We start from the raw sequence: 18599 nt of genomic DNA, 5'->3' as shown, positions 1-18599 counted from the left end.
TAATTTTTATGAAGTTACGATGGTCATAGTTTTCAGATCTTTAAATATCATCAAAGTTGCTGCTACGATATCGATCTCTTTCTGCGAAATTATGTTATGAAGATCCTTTTTCTTCAGCAACTAACTTTCACTATAGTCTCTAAGATAATACAGAATTATTTTAAATGTAAATGCCAATGTTTTGCTATTTCAAGTGTGCGATTTTATTGTACGTGTCATACAATGTTTCAATACTCTCCAGTATATGAAAAGGTGGATTAAATTTTCATTGAAATGTATATTATCATCATTGAGTATGTCGCAAATAAAGCTGAGGTAAAGTTCCCAAAATTTTCAACTTAAGCTCTCATGAGTTTATTTAGTTTAGTTTTAGTTTTTGGCACATATTTTAATTTAGTACTTTATATCAACAACCTCTACAACATTTACCTTTAGTTTTTCAGGAAACTCAAAATGCAAAATTTCTTATTATTATATTTTATTATTAACTGGCAAAAAAATGGTTGGACGCATTCAAAAAGATTGCTCAACGTTTTAAAAGAAGACGGAGAAGTGCGCGCAGGCAAATGGGAAATTTACACGTTTTCTCTGAACTTAACAGCTAAAATTCTTAAGACAATGCTGGGTCATTATTGGGAAACGGAACCGCCGCTGCTGCGTCGTCGGCGCTTGTGACGCTTGTGACTCCTTTTGCTGGCATGTCGCTGATGATTTCTGCGACGCGAGGATGACTCTTCTTCGTTCCGATGATGGCCACGATGACGACGTGAGCTTGAATGGCTGCTGCTACGACTGCGACTGCGACTACGAGTGCGTTGCTTATGCCGAGAGCTACGTGATGAGCTGCGGCTGCGACTGCGTCGGCGACGTCGGTGCTTTGATATGGCGGTGGATTTGCGCTTGTGCCGTTGACGCTGTCGGTGCCGATGCGAACTGCGACTACGGCTGCGACTGCGTCGACCGCTTGCATTGCTGCTGGTTGAGGTCACTGAAGCATCTTGTGTAATAGAGCAACTGCTACTGCGACTTGGACTACGACTTCGACGGACAGCAGTGCGATGGCGTCCGGTCGATGATGATGATGATGTCAATGGGGCTGCTGTGGAAACCAGCTGCACATCGTCATCATCGGATAGCAGGACGGGCGCTGTTGGCGCTTTGCTAGTGTACGTATTGGTGCTGTCGTCGTTAAGTAAATTATATTTCTCAAGATCGCCATCATCCTCCTCATCGTCGTCATTCTGCGCTTTGGGAGCCTGCTGCACACCCGCTGTCTGACTCAAATCCTCATCATCTTCATCATCATCAGGTCCAAAGTAAGTGATTGGTATGGACCGCACTGAATCATTGGAGTCACCATTGCTATTTGCGGCTAACGCTTCCGATTCCGCTCTTCTCGCATCCTGTGTAGCGACTGTCGCCTCTGGCAAAGCCGTTGCACCAATGCCTGAGTTTTCACCTGGATAAACAGAAGTAAACAGTTGAAGTGGGCTTGGGTTATACCACGTGGCTAAGATGATATACCTTTAATTTGATTAAGAAATGCCATTGCTTTCCGCTTGCGTTCCAGTTGCAGTTGCTTCTCCCGCGATATCATTCCGTTCAGCTTGTCGCGTGCTATCAGTGCCAGCTTGTCCTTGACACGCTCCTCAGCTAAAAGTATTAAAGACAATAAATTTAATGCTTTCTTTCCCTCTCACACACAACGTCTCTTTCTCTCTGTCTTTCCAGTGTCGCACTGCTAAGTAAGCTCCCTCTACACAATACATTACTAAGAGATTTAAATTAAGAAATAACTTTTTGCCGAAGTTGTAGCTCGATTATTTCAATGCGCCACTGGGTTCCAATATATGTCAGTCTCTTTCATGTTTGCCCTTATCTATTTCAGTTGTGCTCACCCTGACGCTGTTCTTTTAATGGCATTGTTGCTCCCGCCGTTGCGGCCGTTGTGGCTGCTGCACCTGCCGCCTTCTGGCTGCCACTTCTGGCCAACAGTTGCGTTTCCACCTGCTTGATGGCACGTTGTACGCTGTCGGGCATGCCAGAACGCACCTGTTCCGCATTTGTTTTGGCCTTGGCATCATCGGCATCATCATCACTGCCATCCTGTGGCAATGCTGGTTGCAGTGGCGCATTCTCATCGCGTGCACGTATGGAGAAGCACACGGGAGCTGCAAAAGATATACAAATTAGAACAGAACCAGAAAAGAATAGACTTTTGGGTTTACGTACACTTTTCACTCGAGCTGGACGTGGAGGTGGAAGCAGCAGCAGTTAAGGTAGAAGCAGAAGCAGCTGCAGCTGCTGCCGCACCGCCGCCTAAGCTAAGACCCTTTTTGCTGATCAATGCAGCTGCAACAGCTGCTGCTTTACGAGTCTTCTCCTCTTTGGATGCGGCATCCACATCACCGGTTATTTTGTACATGTAATAGGCATAGAACTTGTGCTCGGGAAGCAGAAAATTGAATCGCTCGACGCTTTTCGTACGCAGCGTTTCCTCGAATTGGCGACCATTCTTGATTACATACGTCGCCGTCTTGTCGATGATATGACGCAGCGTCTCCTCGGGCAGGGGAAAGTTCAATAGAGGCGGTGGTGCTAAAACCGCAGCGGGCTTAGAGCTAATGCCCCCGGAGGACGCCGATTGTTGTGGCTGCTGTTTCAGTTGCCCCTGACCGTTGCTATCATCTTCCGCATCCTGCTCGTCATCACTATCAGAGCTGTAATTTTGCGCCAATGCCAAAGCGCTAGTGTTCTTCAGCAGCTCCACCTTGGGCGGTGCATCATTAGCGTTCTCCTCCTCGTGGGCAAACGTGCTGCCATTGTACTGCAACAATACAGGTGTAAACTCGCCATTGGTCGCGGCAGGAACGCTACTTTGACTCTGTCCCTCCGACTTGCAGCTGAGTGTAGGCGAGGCGGTTCCCCCGGAATTTTGCGAAGCTACCTCGTCGTCCAATACCGCCTGCAGCGGCACACCTTTAATTTTGCTGATGAGCTGCGTGTAGGCGCAATTGGCCGACGGCTTATACTTGATTATCGGCACGGTAATGATCTGTTGATTCCGCTTAGGACTGCCCGGCAACAGGTTTCCATCCGCTGGCGTGTTCGCCTTATCCGTCGCTGCTTCCATTGACGGCGCATACTTGCCCTGCTTGATGGCCGACAAGAGATGACGATAATATGGCTGCAGTTGACCGCCTTGCGATAGAAAATCAAACTGTGCATTGTTCGCCTGCTTGGCCTTGATAAGGATTTCCATCTGGGCACCCTGGGTGGCAATGAAACGGGCAGTCTTTTCAATGATAGCATGCTGCTTCATCGTGTCCGGCTGCAAGGTAAGATTAACCATAATTACCTTTTGATTTCTTATTTGGATTACATTAAAAAAGAAGTGGAAAAGGCTATAGTCGAGATCCCGACCATAGGATACCCGTTACTTATTTCAGTATATATAAAAGTACTTTAAAGAAATTACTACCTAATAAAAACTACTGCATACTTTTAGGCGATTGTATTGAAATAATAACTTTATTGATAACTTTGGTTAGCTTAATACTTGTACGGTCTTGATGCGGTTAAGTGATATTATAGATTATATTAATAGATAACGTTAATTACCATAAAAACTAACTCTATTATCTTAAAAACTGTGGGTGTCGTGGTTTTTAGCGATTTGCGGGGGCGAAAGGGGGCGTGTCCAAAATTTAAAACACTCTTGACCTGCGTGGGGTCTACAGAAATCTGTGTGCCAAATTTGGTATCTCCATCTCTTATAGTCTCTGAGATCAAGGCGCGGACCGACTGACGGACAGACACACATGGCTATATCGACTCGGCTGTCGATACTGATCAAGAATATAAATACTTTATGGAGTCGGAGATGCCTCCTTCTCCCTGTTACATACATTCCAACGAACACAATATACCCTTTTACTTATTTTTTAAGTAACGGGTATAAAAACCCTAAAGACCCTTAAGATACACATACAGGGATGCCACAGAAAGCGAAACCAACCGAAAATCTCCTTAATCTCCATACATTTTTGGGAGATTGTTTGGTTGGTTTTGATTTCTGTGGCACCCCTGATTATTTGGTTTTCATTACCAATTTGAATTTTAAATACATATCCAATAAACTATTACTATCAGAGGTGTTTTACATATATCTTACAGTGCCAAAGCAACTCAAAAGCTATTGTTGGTGTTTTATTTATTTTTATTTAGTTGAAATATCTTGAAATTAAATAAAAATAAAAAAAATATAATTGAAAATATTTAATCACCAACACTCGAACGGTTGTTTTCAAAAACATTAATCTTCAAAATCTTTAGAGATTTCTGGAACACACCTGTACTATTAAATTGAATAAAAATGCATAAAGTACATATTTTAAGATTTTGTTAATTATATAAAATATTCCTTAGCATAATAATGTTGTTGAAACTAGAAGTAAGTAAGAGGCAGCCGATTTTTTTGTTTTCAAAAATATGTTCGAAAAAACTAAATCTTTGACATTTAAGGAACACCGACAATACGAACGGTTGATTTCAAAATCAATTCTCTTCAAAAGCTCTGTGGATTTCTGGAACACATCTGTATTACTTTTTTAATCAGGGGTTACACATTTGAAACAGTATATATTTAAACTAGTAGTGGGCTAAGGGAATATATGCTAACATATTCTAGGGAATTATTTAGTTATTTAAAAAAATAAAATAAAATTAATAAAAAAAAATTTATTTTTTATTTATTATTTAAGCTCATTGCTCTTATTTACGATCCCAAATTCAACGGATAAAAAACTTACCAGCTGTATGCCGGGCATGGGCGCCACAAGAAGATTGTTGGGCATTGTGTAGGGCAGCTCGGATTCGTCGGTCGGTGTTGTTGACACCGGTATCGGTGACGTTGCATCCGAGGCTGATGTCGACGCGGACTGGCCATCATAATGAAAGTCCACTTGACTGTAATTGCCGCCGGAGGTTTCCTGTTGCAGACGCTTTAGATCCTCCTCTGTTTGTGTACATATTCGAATGGTTGTGATTGTGTGCGTATTTGTAAGTGTTTTGGCAAAAATAAGAAAATACAAGACAAACAATTGACTTTAGTACAACAACAGCAAGAATTGAGATAGAATTTTGCAAACAGAATAGAGAAATTCATAGAATAAGCTTTGACTTTTTGGGTATTTCTTTCTTCTTGTTCTTGTTTTTTTTTTTTAATTGTATATTGGTTTTGTTGGCTCAGAGAAATGCTGACGCCCAATTTGGTTGCATGCCGCAAAAACGTGGAATGCATCTGCAAGAAATTGTTTAATTTGTTAAATGTCAAATGGTTTCTATTTACCTGAACCCCGGTGTCACAGCAATAGCACCAGAAGCAACAGATGAAACTTACGGTTGTTCATGATGTTGTTGTTGTTTGTTGTTGTAGTTGTTGTTGTTGTTGTTTTCTTGATTGGTTGATTTTTTTGGTTATATGATTTTACTCGATTTTCTATGCTTGCTTTTCTTATTTGTGTATTTTGTATTTATTTTAGAGCTTGATTTACTCATTCATTGGTTTTATCTTGACACTTAAAATTTAAATGGTTGTACATATACAATTCGCATTTGAGGAGGCAAGTTGGACTGGACATGCCGACAACGTCACTTACCTTGCTGCATCCGTAGCTCTTCTTCGTTGTTATAGAGGAACAGATAACGCTCCTCTTCGCACAGTTGCTCCGCCCTTTGCTCCTCGGCGCTGAGGTATTCCAAACGATTCCCATAGCCACCTGGTGGTGCTTCGTATGTTGACAGTTCACACAACGCTCCACGTACGTCATATCTATGTGTGTATGTGTGTGTGTATGTTTATGTGTATATATTGTGCCAAAGATAAGAATCAGAGAAATATAAACAAGAAAGAGAACGTTATTAGTTAAGGGTTCTAAATTGATGGGCCGCTCGAAGTCGAAGCCAAAAAACCACACACACAAACACACAAAATAATAAAATCAAAAGTACTCGTATTTTATAATTGAAACCAAAAGAAAATGCATCTTAAGAAATATACTTCACACAGTTAAAAAAATTGTATTTATCATTTGATATTAATATTTATAATATATGTATTTATATAAAGAATGTATTGGTATATGTTTATAATTAATTATGTCTTAATCGTTCATACATACCGCTCCGGTTGCTATAAAAAAAGTTATTTGTTTTACAATTCCAGTTTAAAATTACAGTGTATGTAAAAAATTACAGTATTACAATTTGAGAAGCACTGAAAAGAGCTGTTATTACAATGAGAAAACAGTTTCGGAGTCAACGTCAGTTTCCCCTGCCCCTCCCAGCATTATTTATCAAAAATTGCAATCATTCGGATGCACAAATGTAATCGAATTATTCGAGTTATTGATGGCACCCAATTAATTAGAATTAGTACATATTCTAATTCGATTTCGACTAGATATTGTATTACTTTCTGAAAATAAAGGTCTGGGTCGGGTTAAGTTCGGCGAGATTAGAGAAGGCCACGGTTCTGCATATCTTCCAAAAACCGAACCAAGTCTAGCTATGGGTTTGGGTATGGGTAAGGGAGTAATGAAGTAAGGGAATAAGTGTCAGGGGGTAATCGATTCCAGCTGATTTGGCTTACAAATATGGAAGATATGTGCTAGCAATTGTTGCGAGTTGGTTCATCTTGTACATAAGCATATGCAATCCAAAGTATTAGGTACATATGCTATTATATTAGGTATTTGATATATCGTAATATAATAGGTAGTATATAATTAAGTTAAGCCGCTAATTGCAGGCAACAATTATTAACCTGTCTATTTTGAGATTTACATCGCCCATCCAGGGTATCAGCTGTTTCCCATGATCCATCTCTCGTGCCTTCTCATCATCCCGAAATATCTTGCACGCATATCCAAAGACGAGCAGCTCCAAGGCGGGTTGCCGTCCATCCGCCGCCCCATTTGGGCCCACGCCTGATGCTGATGCTGCTGCTGCGACTGCAGCGGTTCCTGTTTTGCGCAAAATGCCATTGATGCTCCCGCCAGCGTACTCACGTGTCATGGCGTTGCTGCCACCGACACGCATGTTATAGGGCATCATTTGTTAGCCCAGCACTCACATATACACACACCCACACTTTTAATAATCAAGCACTTTTATAATTTGCAAGCAGTTTGCATTTTCAGACAACAAATGCGTTTTTCTTGTTGATATTGCATGGGTCAAGTAGAGTTGTATCGAGTTCTACCCATAACGTTGCCACCTGGTCAAAATTTTGCCACTCGACCGGAAGGTTGCCAAAGGTTTCCCTGTTAAATTCACTGATCTGGCAATATGCACCACACTAGGTCAAATGACAAAATTGGCAACTTAAAAATTTTCGAAATTTTTTTTGCCAATTTCTTAATATTGAAGGTCGAATTTTTAGAATTTTTGCAAAATTTGTGTAAGAATTTTCTCGATTTTATGATATTCTTTAGAATTAAATTTCCTAACTTCTCTTCCCGAGGGCTGACGAACTTCCAACCTTCCAATTTTAAATTTTATATTTTCATCAAATTTATTAATTTTTTATTGAGTTTGAGTTTTATCAGTAAAGGTGACCATATACGACAAACATGCTCGCTGAGCATGCTCGGCTCGCGACAATTTTCATCGTGTGTGGAGAAGTTGGCTAGCGGTTCGTTGGTATTTGAAAAATTTCAATTTTCAGCGAGTGGCTCGCGCGCATATTTATCGTCTGTGGCGTTGTGTGCAAACATCAAGTCAAACACACACTAAACGTCACTTTGATTTTAATATTGAGTGAAATCGTAACAAGTAGGCTTATTATTAACGAGCCGCTCGCCGTCGTGTGTGGGCACCTTTACGTTAAAACCATCGATTCAGCCACAATGTTGTGCAGCAATACAATTCACCATGACGATATATTACGATGTGGCGGTTTTATTGAATTATCCCGCAACGATGACTATCGATGTATGTGTTTTAACTTTGGCGCGAAAATAAAATATTTAAACAAGAAATGGCGCTATATACGTTACGCCTGTCTGCCACGCCTCTCAATATGAGTTACACAATTTATTGGATAGTATATAATATTACTGCATGCGAAATACATTGAATGACTAATCCTTTGGATTGGGGAACTTGAGAGTGCGTAGCTTTGAGTAAATTATATCCCAGTCTACATACGCTCCCACAAGATGTCGCTGATTCTTCGGCGAGTCCTCGTACGCAGTTCGTCCGTGCAGCATGCGAAGATTGTTGAAAACAAAGACATCGCCTTGCCGTGTCTTGAACTGCACAGCTTCGTCGTAGACTAGCTGGAGAAACTTATCGTAGGCCTCGTACCAAGCCCCCACTTTGTCCAGTGGCACTGTGAAGCGACTGTCGCGCTTCATGGTGTTGTGATTAATGCGAGCAAATTGGCCGTCCACGTCCAAGCAGATGACTGGAGCCCGCCAGAGGTTATGGAACGGTTTGCCGGCATCTCCATCGTGTCCAATGTCAAACCAGTTGACAGGAACGCTACTTAACAATTCGTAGTACTCCGGATGCTCGCGACGTAGCTTGTCGGCAACAAAAAATCCATCGGTCATTGTGTTGGCACCGCCCGGCGAATCCGATTGCACCAGCGTGTGGAGAATGTTAATGCCCGCCTTGTACTCATAGTAGGGCATGTCTGTGTGCATTGGCAGCGGCTTCATAAGGTACGCATAGTTTCCAGCATTGGGCTTCGACTTGACCTCGAAAACATCACTGTTAAAGAACGAAGACACATTAAGGAATCAAAGTTACAAATTGGACTGCTGTTATTTACCCGTAAGTGGTGAGCTTGATGTACCCAATGCGTTCCGCCAGATGACGAGCGACCTGGACATCGTCTGGCGCCCCACGCAGCAGCGCAAATCCCTGCACGGCCAATGCCTCAAGCCATGCGCCCAAGACTGCATCCTTCTCGATCACATCCTTGTAAGCAAATTCACGAGTAACGTCGCCAAACTGCGACTTGCTCCACAGCTGCGCGGGTGGCTTGTAAACCTCATCCAGATAGCGCTGCCTAGCCTCCACACTGAAGTCTCGCTGCTTCAACCACTCCAAGTCGTAGACAGAGTTGTGGTCATCCTGCCAGTTGACCACCAGCTGTTGTCGCTTCTCATCGTAGTTGACGCGATTCGCTTCGGCGTCCAATGGACTACGTTCCCAATAACTTTGGCGTGCTCGGGTCGCTCCATGAAAGCACTCAGGGCACTGACAATTGTCTCGTAGCCAAATACTAGGATACTTGAGTTGAAGTCCATCTGTCTGGGTTAACTCCACATAGCGATGCTCCAAGATCTTAGCTGTAATGCTGCTGGCGTGGCGCTGATATTGACGGTTCAGCAGTTGGCCAATCATATGTCTGCAGCTCAGCATGTTGACAAATACTGATACTGATAGAATAGAAAGGCGAACAGCCGATGGCTGATAATCCACTCCGGTTATCAGTGAGCGCGATCGCACGTGCCCTGTGATAAGCCATCCAAATGTTCGGGTCTCTTCTTATCTCAACTCGCCTCGTTCTTCCTCGCCTGCTTCTTGGTCCAAACTTACAGTCTGCACGATCGCATCGGAACGCTCCAGCCAGCATTCGTTTTTTGTGTCGAGGCGGAAGCGACGCTTCGCCCGGCACAAGCTGCACTCCAGATATAACTGGCCATTGTCGTCCAAGATTGCGCTGGACACCGCATTTAGATCTTTTTGGCGCTTACCACGCAAACGGCGGCTGCGTCGCTTGTTGGGTCTATCGCTGGTCTTCTCTAGAGTCTCTGCTTGCATGGGTTCTTCATGCTGCTCCTGCTGCTGCTGCTCTTTCTGCTGCTGTTCGTCTAGTTGCAGCATCGTGTTGACGCCTGGAAGCAGCGGCAGAGAACAGCGTTTGCACAGTGTGCGCTTCAAGGCCGGCGACCTACACCAATAAGCGATAAGCATTAGTGTCAGATAACTTGTAACTAACTCCCTGAATCGCTACTTACATGTGCATCAGCGCTTTGGTGCCCACGTTCCGGCAAAGCTTGCCGTAGTAGGCGGCCAGCGTATTGTTGTTGTTGTGCGCCATTAGATTGGCCGCCTGGTATAGGAAGTTCATTCTGGAGCATACGTGACGCTGCGTCAGCACCTTGCGCTTGCCCTTATTGTTGTAGGCCATGACAAACGATATTTTGCAATTATATTATTTTAGAAACAAATGTAAACAATTAAAAAAAACAATTGAAATTGTGCCGCATGCCGTTTGCTGGAACTAGAGTTGTATCGAATCGTTCGGACAAGATCTATTGAACTAAAGTGAACGAACGAACTAAATCCATGATTGTAGGTCATTTAGTTCAGACGGTCGTTCAGTGAACGAAAAGTGCCGTTATTTTTCCGAAAACAAGTATTCTGAATTTTTTTTACCTTATTTCAATTTTTTTTTTATCTAAACTTTTTAAATTTTTGTAAAATTTTTGTTAGAATTTTCGATTTTATGATATTTTTTTTAGAATTAAATTTTCTTATTTCTCTTTCCAAGGGCAGACGAACTTTAAACCTTTATTGAAATGTTAACCTTAATTTTGTCTAATTTTGAATTTAAAATTTTCATCAAATTTATTAATTTTTCACTGAGTTTTTTGCGTTTAAAAATTTTAAATTTTTATCAGTGATGGGCGACAATATCGACAAAATAAGTTGATATCGATATCAAAAATCGGCTCACAAGCGAATCGAACTGTCAAAACAATCGATGAGCCACTATCACTATCGATAGTGTTGAATGCTTTCCCATTGTGATATCCCTAATTGAGTTTTAGCGCCAAAATCTAAAAATAAACTAGTAGATCCTACGATACTCTTAAAATTAAATAATTTATTAAACCAGTTGTAATCGATCGATGGAATTTTAGATATTGATATGAAGCAACACTGCGCAATCGCCATTCATAGTGAAAGTCGACACCACGCCGAACAGCTGTCAATTTCCCGCCTTAATTCGATCCCGCAGCTGTGAAAAACATGCAGCGCGTAAAGAGCTAAGAGCTCTCTGTTAGAAGAAAGTGCAATCAAAAGCAAATCCGACAAAATGCAACGCGCAATAAGGGCCAATTAAGTGCCACAACAACAACAATCCAATTGCAAATTATAGCGGCGCTTGGTTGCCGCCAATTGAGAATTAGGCAATAATTTATTATTATTTTTTTTTTACAACAATTTTTGTTTGTGTGTCTTTGTGCCCATTGGTTACTCTTCAATTGGCGCCATAAAATGTTCATACAGGATCTGAAGAATGACTTTTACAGACAACTGATTGGCAAACGCATCCTGATCATAGTCAACTATGATGTGGACGCCATCTGCGCCAGCAAAATCCTGCAGTCGCTCTTCAAATACGATCACATGCTGTACACCGTGGTGCCCATAATGGGCATAACGGGATTGAGACGTGCCTACTCCGAGCACCAGGGCGACGTCAAGTATGTGCTGCTAGTGAACTGTGGCGGCTGCGTGGATATTGTGGAGCTGCTGCAGCCGACGGAGGATGTCACATTCTACATATGTGATTCACATCGTCCGCTGGACGTTTGCAATGTTTACAGTGATCGACAGGTGTGCATTTTGGGTGATCCCGCGCTGGAGGAGAACATACCGGCCTTTGAGAGTATATTCTATGACTCGGATGGAGAGGATGACGATGAGGATGATGCTGACAGCGGTGCCTGCGATTCGGATGCTGATGGAGACGGCGACGGCGATAGTGTGGAGCGGGAAGGTGCTCCCAAACTGAGTCGAATGCAGCGACATGAGCAGCGTGTGATGCGACAACGAGCGCGACGACAGTGGGAATTGGAGCGGGATCGAATCATGTTTGACTATACACAATTTAGCTACTATGGACGATCGACGGCGCTGCTCATCTTTGAACTGGCCTGGAAGCTGTCCAAGGACAACATGGATCTGCTGTGGTGGGCAATCGTTGGAATCAGCGAGCAGCTGCTGCTGGGCAAGATCGAGAGTGGCGCCTACACGCTGGAGCTGGAACACATACAGTCACATGTGTCGCGTCTGACCAACAAGACAAATGATCAAAACACAATGAGCGCCTCCAAGATCAGCTTTGAAAACGATCTGCATCTGGTGCTCTACAGACACTGGACCGTAACCGAGTCCATGCGGTAAGTAAAGCCAAAGCAACGGAGTACAATTATGATAGTTGATTGATCCTCTCCTCTCCTGTCTCCGTCCGACAGGTATTCCCGCTATTCTGCCTGTCAGCTGAAACTGTGGACGTTGCGGGGGGAGAAGCGTCTGCACGAGCTGCTCGTCGAGATGGGACTGCCGCTGGTGCATGCACGACAGACGTACAGCGCCATGGATTTGGTGCTGCGCAAGGAATTCTACACCATGGTGGAGCAACTGGCCGAGAAGTACTCCATTCCGGACATTGTCTATGGCACATTCACACTCAGCTACGGCTATCGAAGTCGCTATGCTGCTGCCGACTATGTCTACGCCCTGCTGGCCATACTCCAGTCAATTAAGAAGCACAAGACTCCCGAGGATTGCTTTATGGAGGCATCGGATGCATTGACGCGACAACACAAAGATCTACTCAATGGCGGCATTGACAATGCCAAATTGCTGCATGCGGCAATCTTTCGGCAGGTTCAAAGTTGCCTGGAGGCGCATCAGGTCCACTCGACTGGCTCCTTTTTCTACTATGTGCTGCAGGAGGAGCACGCCTTCTTCTCGTATCCATATGCGCTGGCGCTGCTGGCCAAATTCGTGTTGCACGGCCATGTGGCGACGACGAGAGCAAGACAGGCGCCCGATCTTCCACTGATTGCCACCTGCCCACTGGATGCGGCACAGGGCATGTGTCTGCTAGTGGGCATTGCACCGGTGCGTGAAGATTCACCCAAGAACTTCTTTGGCAAGGCATTTGACCAGGCGGCCCAAAAGAGCAAGACCAGCCTGCTGCAGGACTTCTTTGAGCCGTCCATTGTCCAGTTGCGCCAGAGTGACCTAACTCGATTTCTAGATGCGTTGACCGTGCTATTGACTTAAGTTCCACTCTCCAGCTCCTGCTCAGCTGCTATCTTGAGATGTAGCCCATAGAATAGACTCTAAGAACATTTAATTAACCAACGACTAAACAATCTAATTTAATATTAATCTAATTTATAAACGACAAATTGTTTTTATTATGACAGCTCCTTTTTTTTTTGGCCGTCGCCGCGTTTAGGACTATTATAAATAAGATACGAAAAGATATGCATATGTAACTTAAGATAATGCGATTGATATTTAAGATTTCAAAATTTGTAAAACGGACCTTTTAATTTAAATACCTACAAATATAATTAGTTTGTGCTTAAGGAATGAAAATATTTAGAAGTAATTCAAGTCGTGCGATCGATGCGTTCGTTTTGAAATTGTTTAGAGCAGACTTTAAATATAGTACAACTTGTGTTTATTATAGCAACAATCGTTTCAATTTATACAACTTTTAATGAAACTTTTTAAAATTAAAAGTGAGTATTTGGCAGTTTAAACAGGATGAGCTAAAGAATCTTCATGTTAACTACAATTTTATCTTTACTAGCAGAATGTTAAAACAGAAAAATACGAGTATTATAATGTATAGAATAAATATATTCGCTTTAAATTTGCTGCTGACGAATTATAAAAATAAAACAAGCGGATCAATGGAGTGCACTCGACAGTAGGATACCCTGAGCTTTTTGGCCCGCCAAAGATTTGATTCGCCTGCATAGCATTGTATTAAATTTTCGACCGATTTTTCCACTGACAGCTACATATATAGTATGATGCACATAAAATTTTGAGATATTTTCGGTTGCTTTCGGTTTCTGTGGCACCCATGATAGTATAAAAAAACTTTTTGTTTTCTGAGTTTTTGTTGGTCCTATATATACTGACCAAAGGTGGTTCAAATCGACTTACTATATAATATACATTTTTTTTTTCGATTTTCGGTTGCTTTCGGTTACTGGGACACTCCTGATACAGGGGTTGATAGCTTGATTTTCGACCGAAAGAGTTTTTCCTGAAACTGATTCCAGATTTGCTTAAACCAAATCAAAACCAAATCTGAATCTGTTTTGGTAATATCCTAACCATTTGGCCACAATTTGTGTTTATTTACATTCTGCTGTCAACTAGCTAAAGCAAGTGGGCGGCTAAAGTCGGGCACGCTTGACAGTAGGATACCCAGCGCCCAGGTACTCTGTACTAAAAGTTGATTTTTGACCGATTGTTCCAATGACAGCTATATGATATAGTCAACCGAATTGAACCAAATTTGTACAAAACCAACTTAAATGCATATTCTATCAGTTTGGTTAAGATATATACAAATTACAACTTTGCTCAGACTGCAAATTGAGTGGCAATAGTGTTTACTGAGCAAATTACAAGAAATTCTGCTTCCGTAACTCAAACTTCCTTAAGTCGAACTTCTCCATAACTCGAACAAAAATAATGGCACGTGCTTCTGTAAGTCGAATTTATCGGAGAAATCACCAATAAATTGCGTTTTATTAGCTCCGATTTAGTGGAAAATATCTTAAGCGAAGCGGAAAGCGGTGCCAAGGCTCGGTAGAGGATAATATTTGCTAGCCCACCATGAGCAATGTTGAAAACGCCTTAAAAACATTGACTGTTTATTTGCAAACCAGTAACTTTACAAGTGATGATCACTATATGGCCTTAAACAAACTTTAAGCCCTTTTTTTTTTTTAGAAAATAACATTAAAAATACATTTATGAGACCTAACTTCCGATTTTTTAAGTTCTGTTTAGCTTGAAGAATAAGAGAAAATTTGAAAGTTAAAGTATAGTAAAGTAAGAGTAAAAGCAATTTGAAGTGTATGAATTTTAGTAACAAATTTCTTATTTTTTTTTCTTTTGTTTTGTTTAACTTAAACGATATAAAACATTTTACAGCTCGCAACTTGAATATATTAGTTTTTTGTCACTAGTTTCAGACTTTTTATTTTTTAAGTAAGCTTGTAAGCCCAACAAGATAAAAAAAAATAAATTAAAAAGATCACAATTTAACATGAATGAATTGTAGTTTCTTTTAATAAACTAAGAAATAAAAAAGATTCCATAACTCGAAGTCTTCAAAGGTCGACCGACTTTTCTCAATGGCAGCTTGATGATATAGCCGATTTGAACCAAATTCGGTAATGTAAAACACCAACTTAAATGCAAATTCTTTCAGATTTGTTGAGATATCTCAAAAAACAAAAAAGTTCTTTATACTAAAAGTTGGTTTTCGACCGATCGTTCTTATGTCAGCTATATGATATATTGGTCCACTCCGAAAATAAAATCAACCTTGATCAGCGTCTGGTATTCAGGAACCTAGCCATCATGTTTGAAGTCTCTAGCTTTTAAAGTCTCTGAGATCGTCGCGCTTAAACAAATCGACTCGGCTGTTGATGGGTCTGCCACGCATCCGTCTGGCTGTTATATATACTCTGTCAAACACATTATACCCTTTTTTGCCCTTTTAATTGGGCACAGAGTATAAAAAGGGCTCCGCCCCTGCTTGCTTCGCCCGCGTTGAGGTGCGGCTGCAGTCGAGCACTAAAAGTTGATTTTCGACCGATTTTTCTCAATGGCAGTTTGGTGTATAGTGAGTGAACCGATTTGAACCAAATTCGGTCAGGATGTAAAACACCAACTTAAACGCATATTTTGTCAGATTTGTTGAGAAATGTCCTGAAACCTACATATCATGTTTGAAGTCTCCAGCTTTTAGTCTCTGAGATCTTCGCGTTAAACAGACGAACGAAAACACCGACTTAATCGACTTGGCTGTTGATGCTGATCAAGAATATTTATACTTTGGGGGGTTTACCATGCCTCCTTCAGCCTGTTGCATACATTCTGTCAAACACATTATACACTTTTGCTTCTTTTGTAATGGTCACAGGCTAAAAAAAAAATAGAAGTATTTCCACCAAGATTGGTTGATTTAGCTTTTATAGTCTTTAATATATACATCAGGGTGCATCGATCTTTTTAACAAAAAATTTTAACCCAAATTCGTAATTTACGGTCAATTTTAAGAAGACGGCATAGTTCTTAATTCAATTTCTAGTCCCGGTTTTTTAAGTTGATAAATTTGGTGGTCCTTTGATTCTATGAATTTTTGATCTTTAACCCCTTTCTTTGAGTTGAAAATATATTTTTTAAAATCAGAAATTGATTTCAGAACATTGTTTTCTTTTGGAAAACATGTTAAAATCGACCGTAGATTAAGAATTTGGATTACCATTTTTAAATTTTTTTTGGAACCATACAAAACGATACACCCTAATATATATAGATGGACAGACATGGCCAGAAACATCTTTATATCATCTGGGTACTGGCCAAAAAACCAAGAAACGGCTTTCTTTAAATTAAAACATCTTTTTTTTTGTCAAAACAATTATTTGACTACTTTATGTACATTTATTCTTAAATTATAATTACCTAAAAAAGCTAAAACAAAAAAGTAACAAATCATTGCAATATTCTTAAATGCTATTGTTGCATGGCAATGGGCGTTTCTATTTGCTGTAGAGGTTCTCCGTGCAGAATGCGCGCAGCACCCAGGCAGGCATCATCGTCATAGAAGACAGCATACTGTCCCGGAGTGATGGCACGCAGCGGAGCATCAAGTTGCACCTGGTAGGAACGCAGCTGGCAGGAGACGAGAGGTTTTGTGTGCTGGAAGCGAAAGCGGCAGCGCAGGCTGCCATTCTTAGCCAGCTGTTGGCGAGATTTAGTACATAACCAGTTGATGTCGCCAATGTGGATGCGGGAACTGTGCAGGGCGGGATGTTCGTGGCCAGCGGCCACATAGATAGTATTACTGGAGGCATCTTTGCGTGCCACAAAGTATGGCTTCAAAAAGGAGCTTAGACGGCAGCGCTGTCCCACGGTCCACTGGTGAATGCCCTCGTGGGTGCCCACCACAGCACCGCTGTCCACATCCACAAAGTCTCCGGGCTTCGATGTTATATACTGTTAATATAAAGACTATTAAGTGTGAGTTATTTGGGAAGATCAGGGTGAATGTGTTGGCTCACCTCGCGTATGAAGGACTTGAAATCGCGCTTGCCAACAAAACAAATCCCAGTGCTCTCGCGTTTCTCGGCCAGCCGTTGCAGGCCAATACTTTTGGCCAATTGCTTGACCTGCGTTTTCAATAGATCGCCCAGTGGAAACATCGTGCGTTGCAGTGACTCTTGGGCTATGCCGGCTAGGAAGAATGTCTGATCCTTAAACGTGTCAGCGGGTATAAGCAAGCGCACATCCCGAATATACCCATCCCTATGTTCCAGAAAATTGCCCAGACTGTTGCGGGCGTAGTGTCCGGTGGCGACAGCATCATAGTTTAGTGTTTCCAGCGCGTGCTTGTGGAACAGATCGAATTTGATATGCTTGTTGCACAATATGTCCGGATTGGGAGTCAGGCCCTGTTGATAATCATCCAAGAACTGGCTGAACACCGCCGTCCAGTACTGCTTCACATAGTTGACTTGGCGCAGCTCAATTTGCAGCTTCTGGCACGCCCAGGTCGCATCCTTGAGATCCTGCTCGCCGCTGCAGCGACCGGCTTCATCGTGCTCATCCCAGTTGCGCATGAAGACGCCGAGAACATTGTAGCCACGCTCCTTTAACAAATGCGCACTGACTGCGCTATCCACGCCACCTGATATTCCAACCACAACATTGCGTATCATGGAGAGTTGTTTCGAATCGTTCGGACTTTTTTCGGCAAAACGCTTTTCTACCCACAACGTTGCCACCTGGCCCAAATGCTGCCACCCGTCCGAAAGGCTGCCACCCTGTTAAATTCACCGATCTGGCAATACGTAAAAGCCGCCTTTGACTGTGTTTAGTATATTTTAGTGCTAAGACGTGGTAAAGATTATTATAACTTTGTTAATACATAAGCATAATGATCAGAAAGTGTTAATGTGCAATAGACGTTTTTTAATTTGAAACACTTTTAATTATACAGCAACAGTCTTCAAAGTAGATTTTACCGTGCGTGATATGTTATTTTTCAAATAATATAACCGTGGAACGTCCGCAGTTTGTTTTACAAAAAGTAAACACTGACATTTTCTCATTTGTGCAGTATGGTCACACTGACGACGCCATCGGCTGTGCTCACTGTTGCCAGCTTAGCTATATTATAGCTAGCTCTGGCTATTTTCAAAGTTCAATTGCCAAAAAATTTAAAAGTTGCTATTAGCCGGAAATATGGCTATTTAAAATATATATTCAGCTAGGTTTTGCTATAAGTACTTTTTCTAAAATCATGCAAAAGTGCACGAAAAATTTAAAGTTAGATGTTTTCCAGCCAGACACAGCTATTTTATCCTCTAAAGTTGCCAACACTGCTACTACATTCGTATATCAGCTGTGCCGTTTCGGTCTAGGCTATTTTGCATCGCAATTTCAGCTATTTTTCGGACGCTTTCCAGCCAGAAACAGCTAAGTTGTTCTCTAAAAAGTTGGCAGCAGTGAAGCTA

At 41.8% G+C, this 18599-nt stretch overlaps 5 protein-coding genes across 6 annotated transcripts; 1 reads left to right on the top strand and 4 right to left on the bottom strand.

The window, feature by feature from the left end:
* Positions 1–396: 396 nt before the first annotated feature.
* Positions 397–7243, bottom strand: LOC117779806 (protein suppressor of white apricot). Of its 2 annotated transcripts, XM_034616129.1 has the most exons (7): positions 6827–7243; positions 5661–5833; positions 4812–5017; positions 2233–3331; positions 1899–2171; positions 1525–1653; positions 397–1459 (listed from the first exon to the last, which is right to left on the bottom strand). In XM_034616129.1, the coding sequence occupies exons 1-7, from the start codon at positions 7114–7116 to the stop codon at positions 630–632; spliced, it is 3000 nt and encodes a 999-aa protein (XP_034472020.1). In that variant the 5' UTR covers positions 7117–7243; the 3' UTR covers positions 397–629. The 2 variants fall into 2 exon arrangements, with proteins under 2 accessions (XP_034472020.1, XP_034472027.1); XM_034616136.1 differs by lacking the exons at positions 5661–5833; positions 6827–7243 and adding an exon at positions 5351–5654 and having other exon boundaries at positions 4812–5302.
* An 835-nt stretch (positions 7244–8078) lies between these two features.
* Positions 8079–9476, bottom strand: LOC117793630 (gamma-butyrobetaine dioxygenase). Its single transcript, XM_034633997.1, has 2 exons — positions 8840–9476; positions 8079–8778 (listed from the first exon to the last, which is right to left on the bottom strand). Exons 1-2 carry the CDS (start codon positions 9433–9435, stop codon positions 8145–8147), a joined length of 1230 nt encoding a protein of 409 aa, XP_034489888.1. The 5' UTR covers positions 9436–9476; the 3' UTR covers positions 8079–8144.
* LOC117793631 lies at positions 9456–10298 on the bottom strand. Its single transcript, XM_034633998.1, has 2 exons — positions 10035–10298; positions 9456–9967 (listed from the first exon to the last, which is right to left on the bottom strand). The coding sequence occupies exons 1-2, from the start codon at positions 10205–10207 to the stop codon at positions 9562–9564; spliced, it is 579 nt and encodes a 192-aa protein (XP_034489889.1). The 5' UTR covers positions 10208–10298; the 3' UTR covers positions 9456–9561.
* Positions 10299–11007: 709 nt separating this feature from the next.
* LOC117793898 (cell division control protein 45 homolog) lies at positions 11008–13519 on the top strand. Its single transcript, XM_034634338.1, has 2 exons — positions 11008–12209; positions 12285–13519. Exons 1-2 carry the CDS (start codon positions 11302–11304, stop codon positions 13099–13101), a joined length of 1725 nt encoding a protein of 574 aa, XP_034490229.1. The 5' UTR covers positions 11008–11301; the 3' UTR covers positions 13102–13519.
* A 2985-nt stretch (positions 13520–16504) lies between these two features.
* LOC117785544 (mitochondrial tRNA-specific 2-thiouridylase 1) lies at positions 16505–17892 on the bottom strand. Its single transcript, XM_034623627.1, has 2 exons — positions 17145–17892; positions 16505–17079 (listed from the first exon to the last, which is right to left on the bottom strand). Exons 1-2 carry the CDS (start codon positions 17799–17801, stop codon positions 16597–16599), a joined length of 1140 nt encoding a protein of 379 aa, XP_034479518.1. The 5' UTR covers positions 17802–17892; the 3' UTR covers positions 16505–16596.
* Positions 17893–18599: the final 707 nt, after the last annotated feature.

Source organism: Drosophila innubila, chromosome X (genome assembly GCF_004354385.1).
Source record: "Drosophila innubila isolate TH190305 chromosome X, UK_Dinn_1.0, whole genome shotgun sequence".
Classification (NCBI taxonomy): Eukaryota; Metazoa; Arthropoda; class Insecta; order Diptera; family Drosophilidae; genus Drosophila; species Drosophila innubila.
The sequence above is the reverse complement of the archived record's forward strand: the minus strand, read 5'-3'. Positions and strand labels throughout refer to the sequence as shown.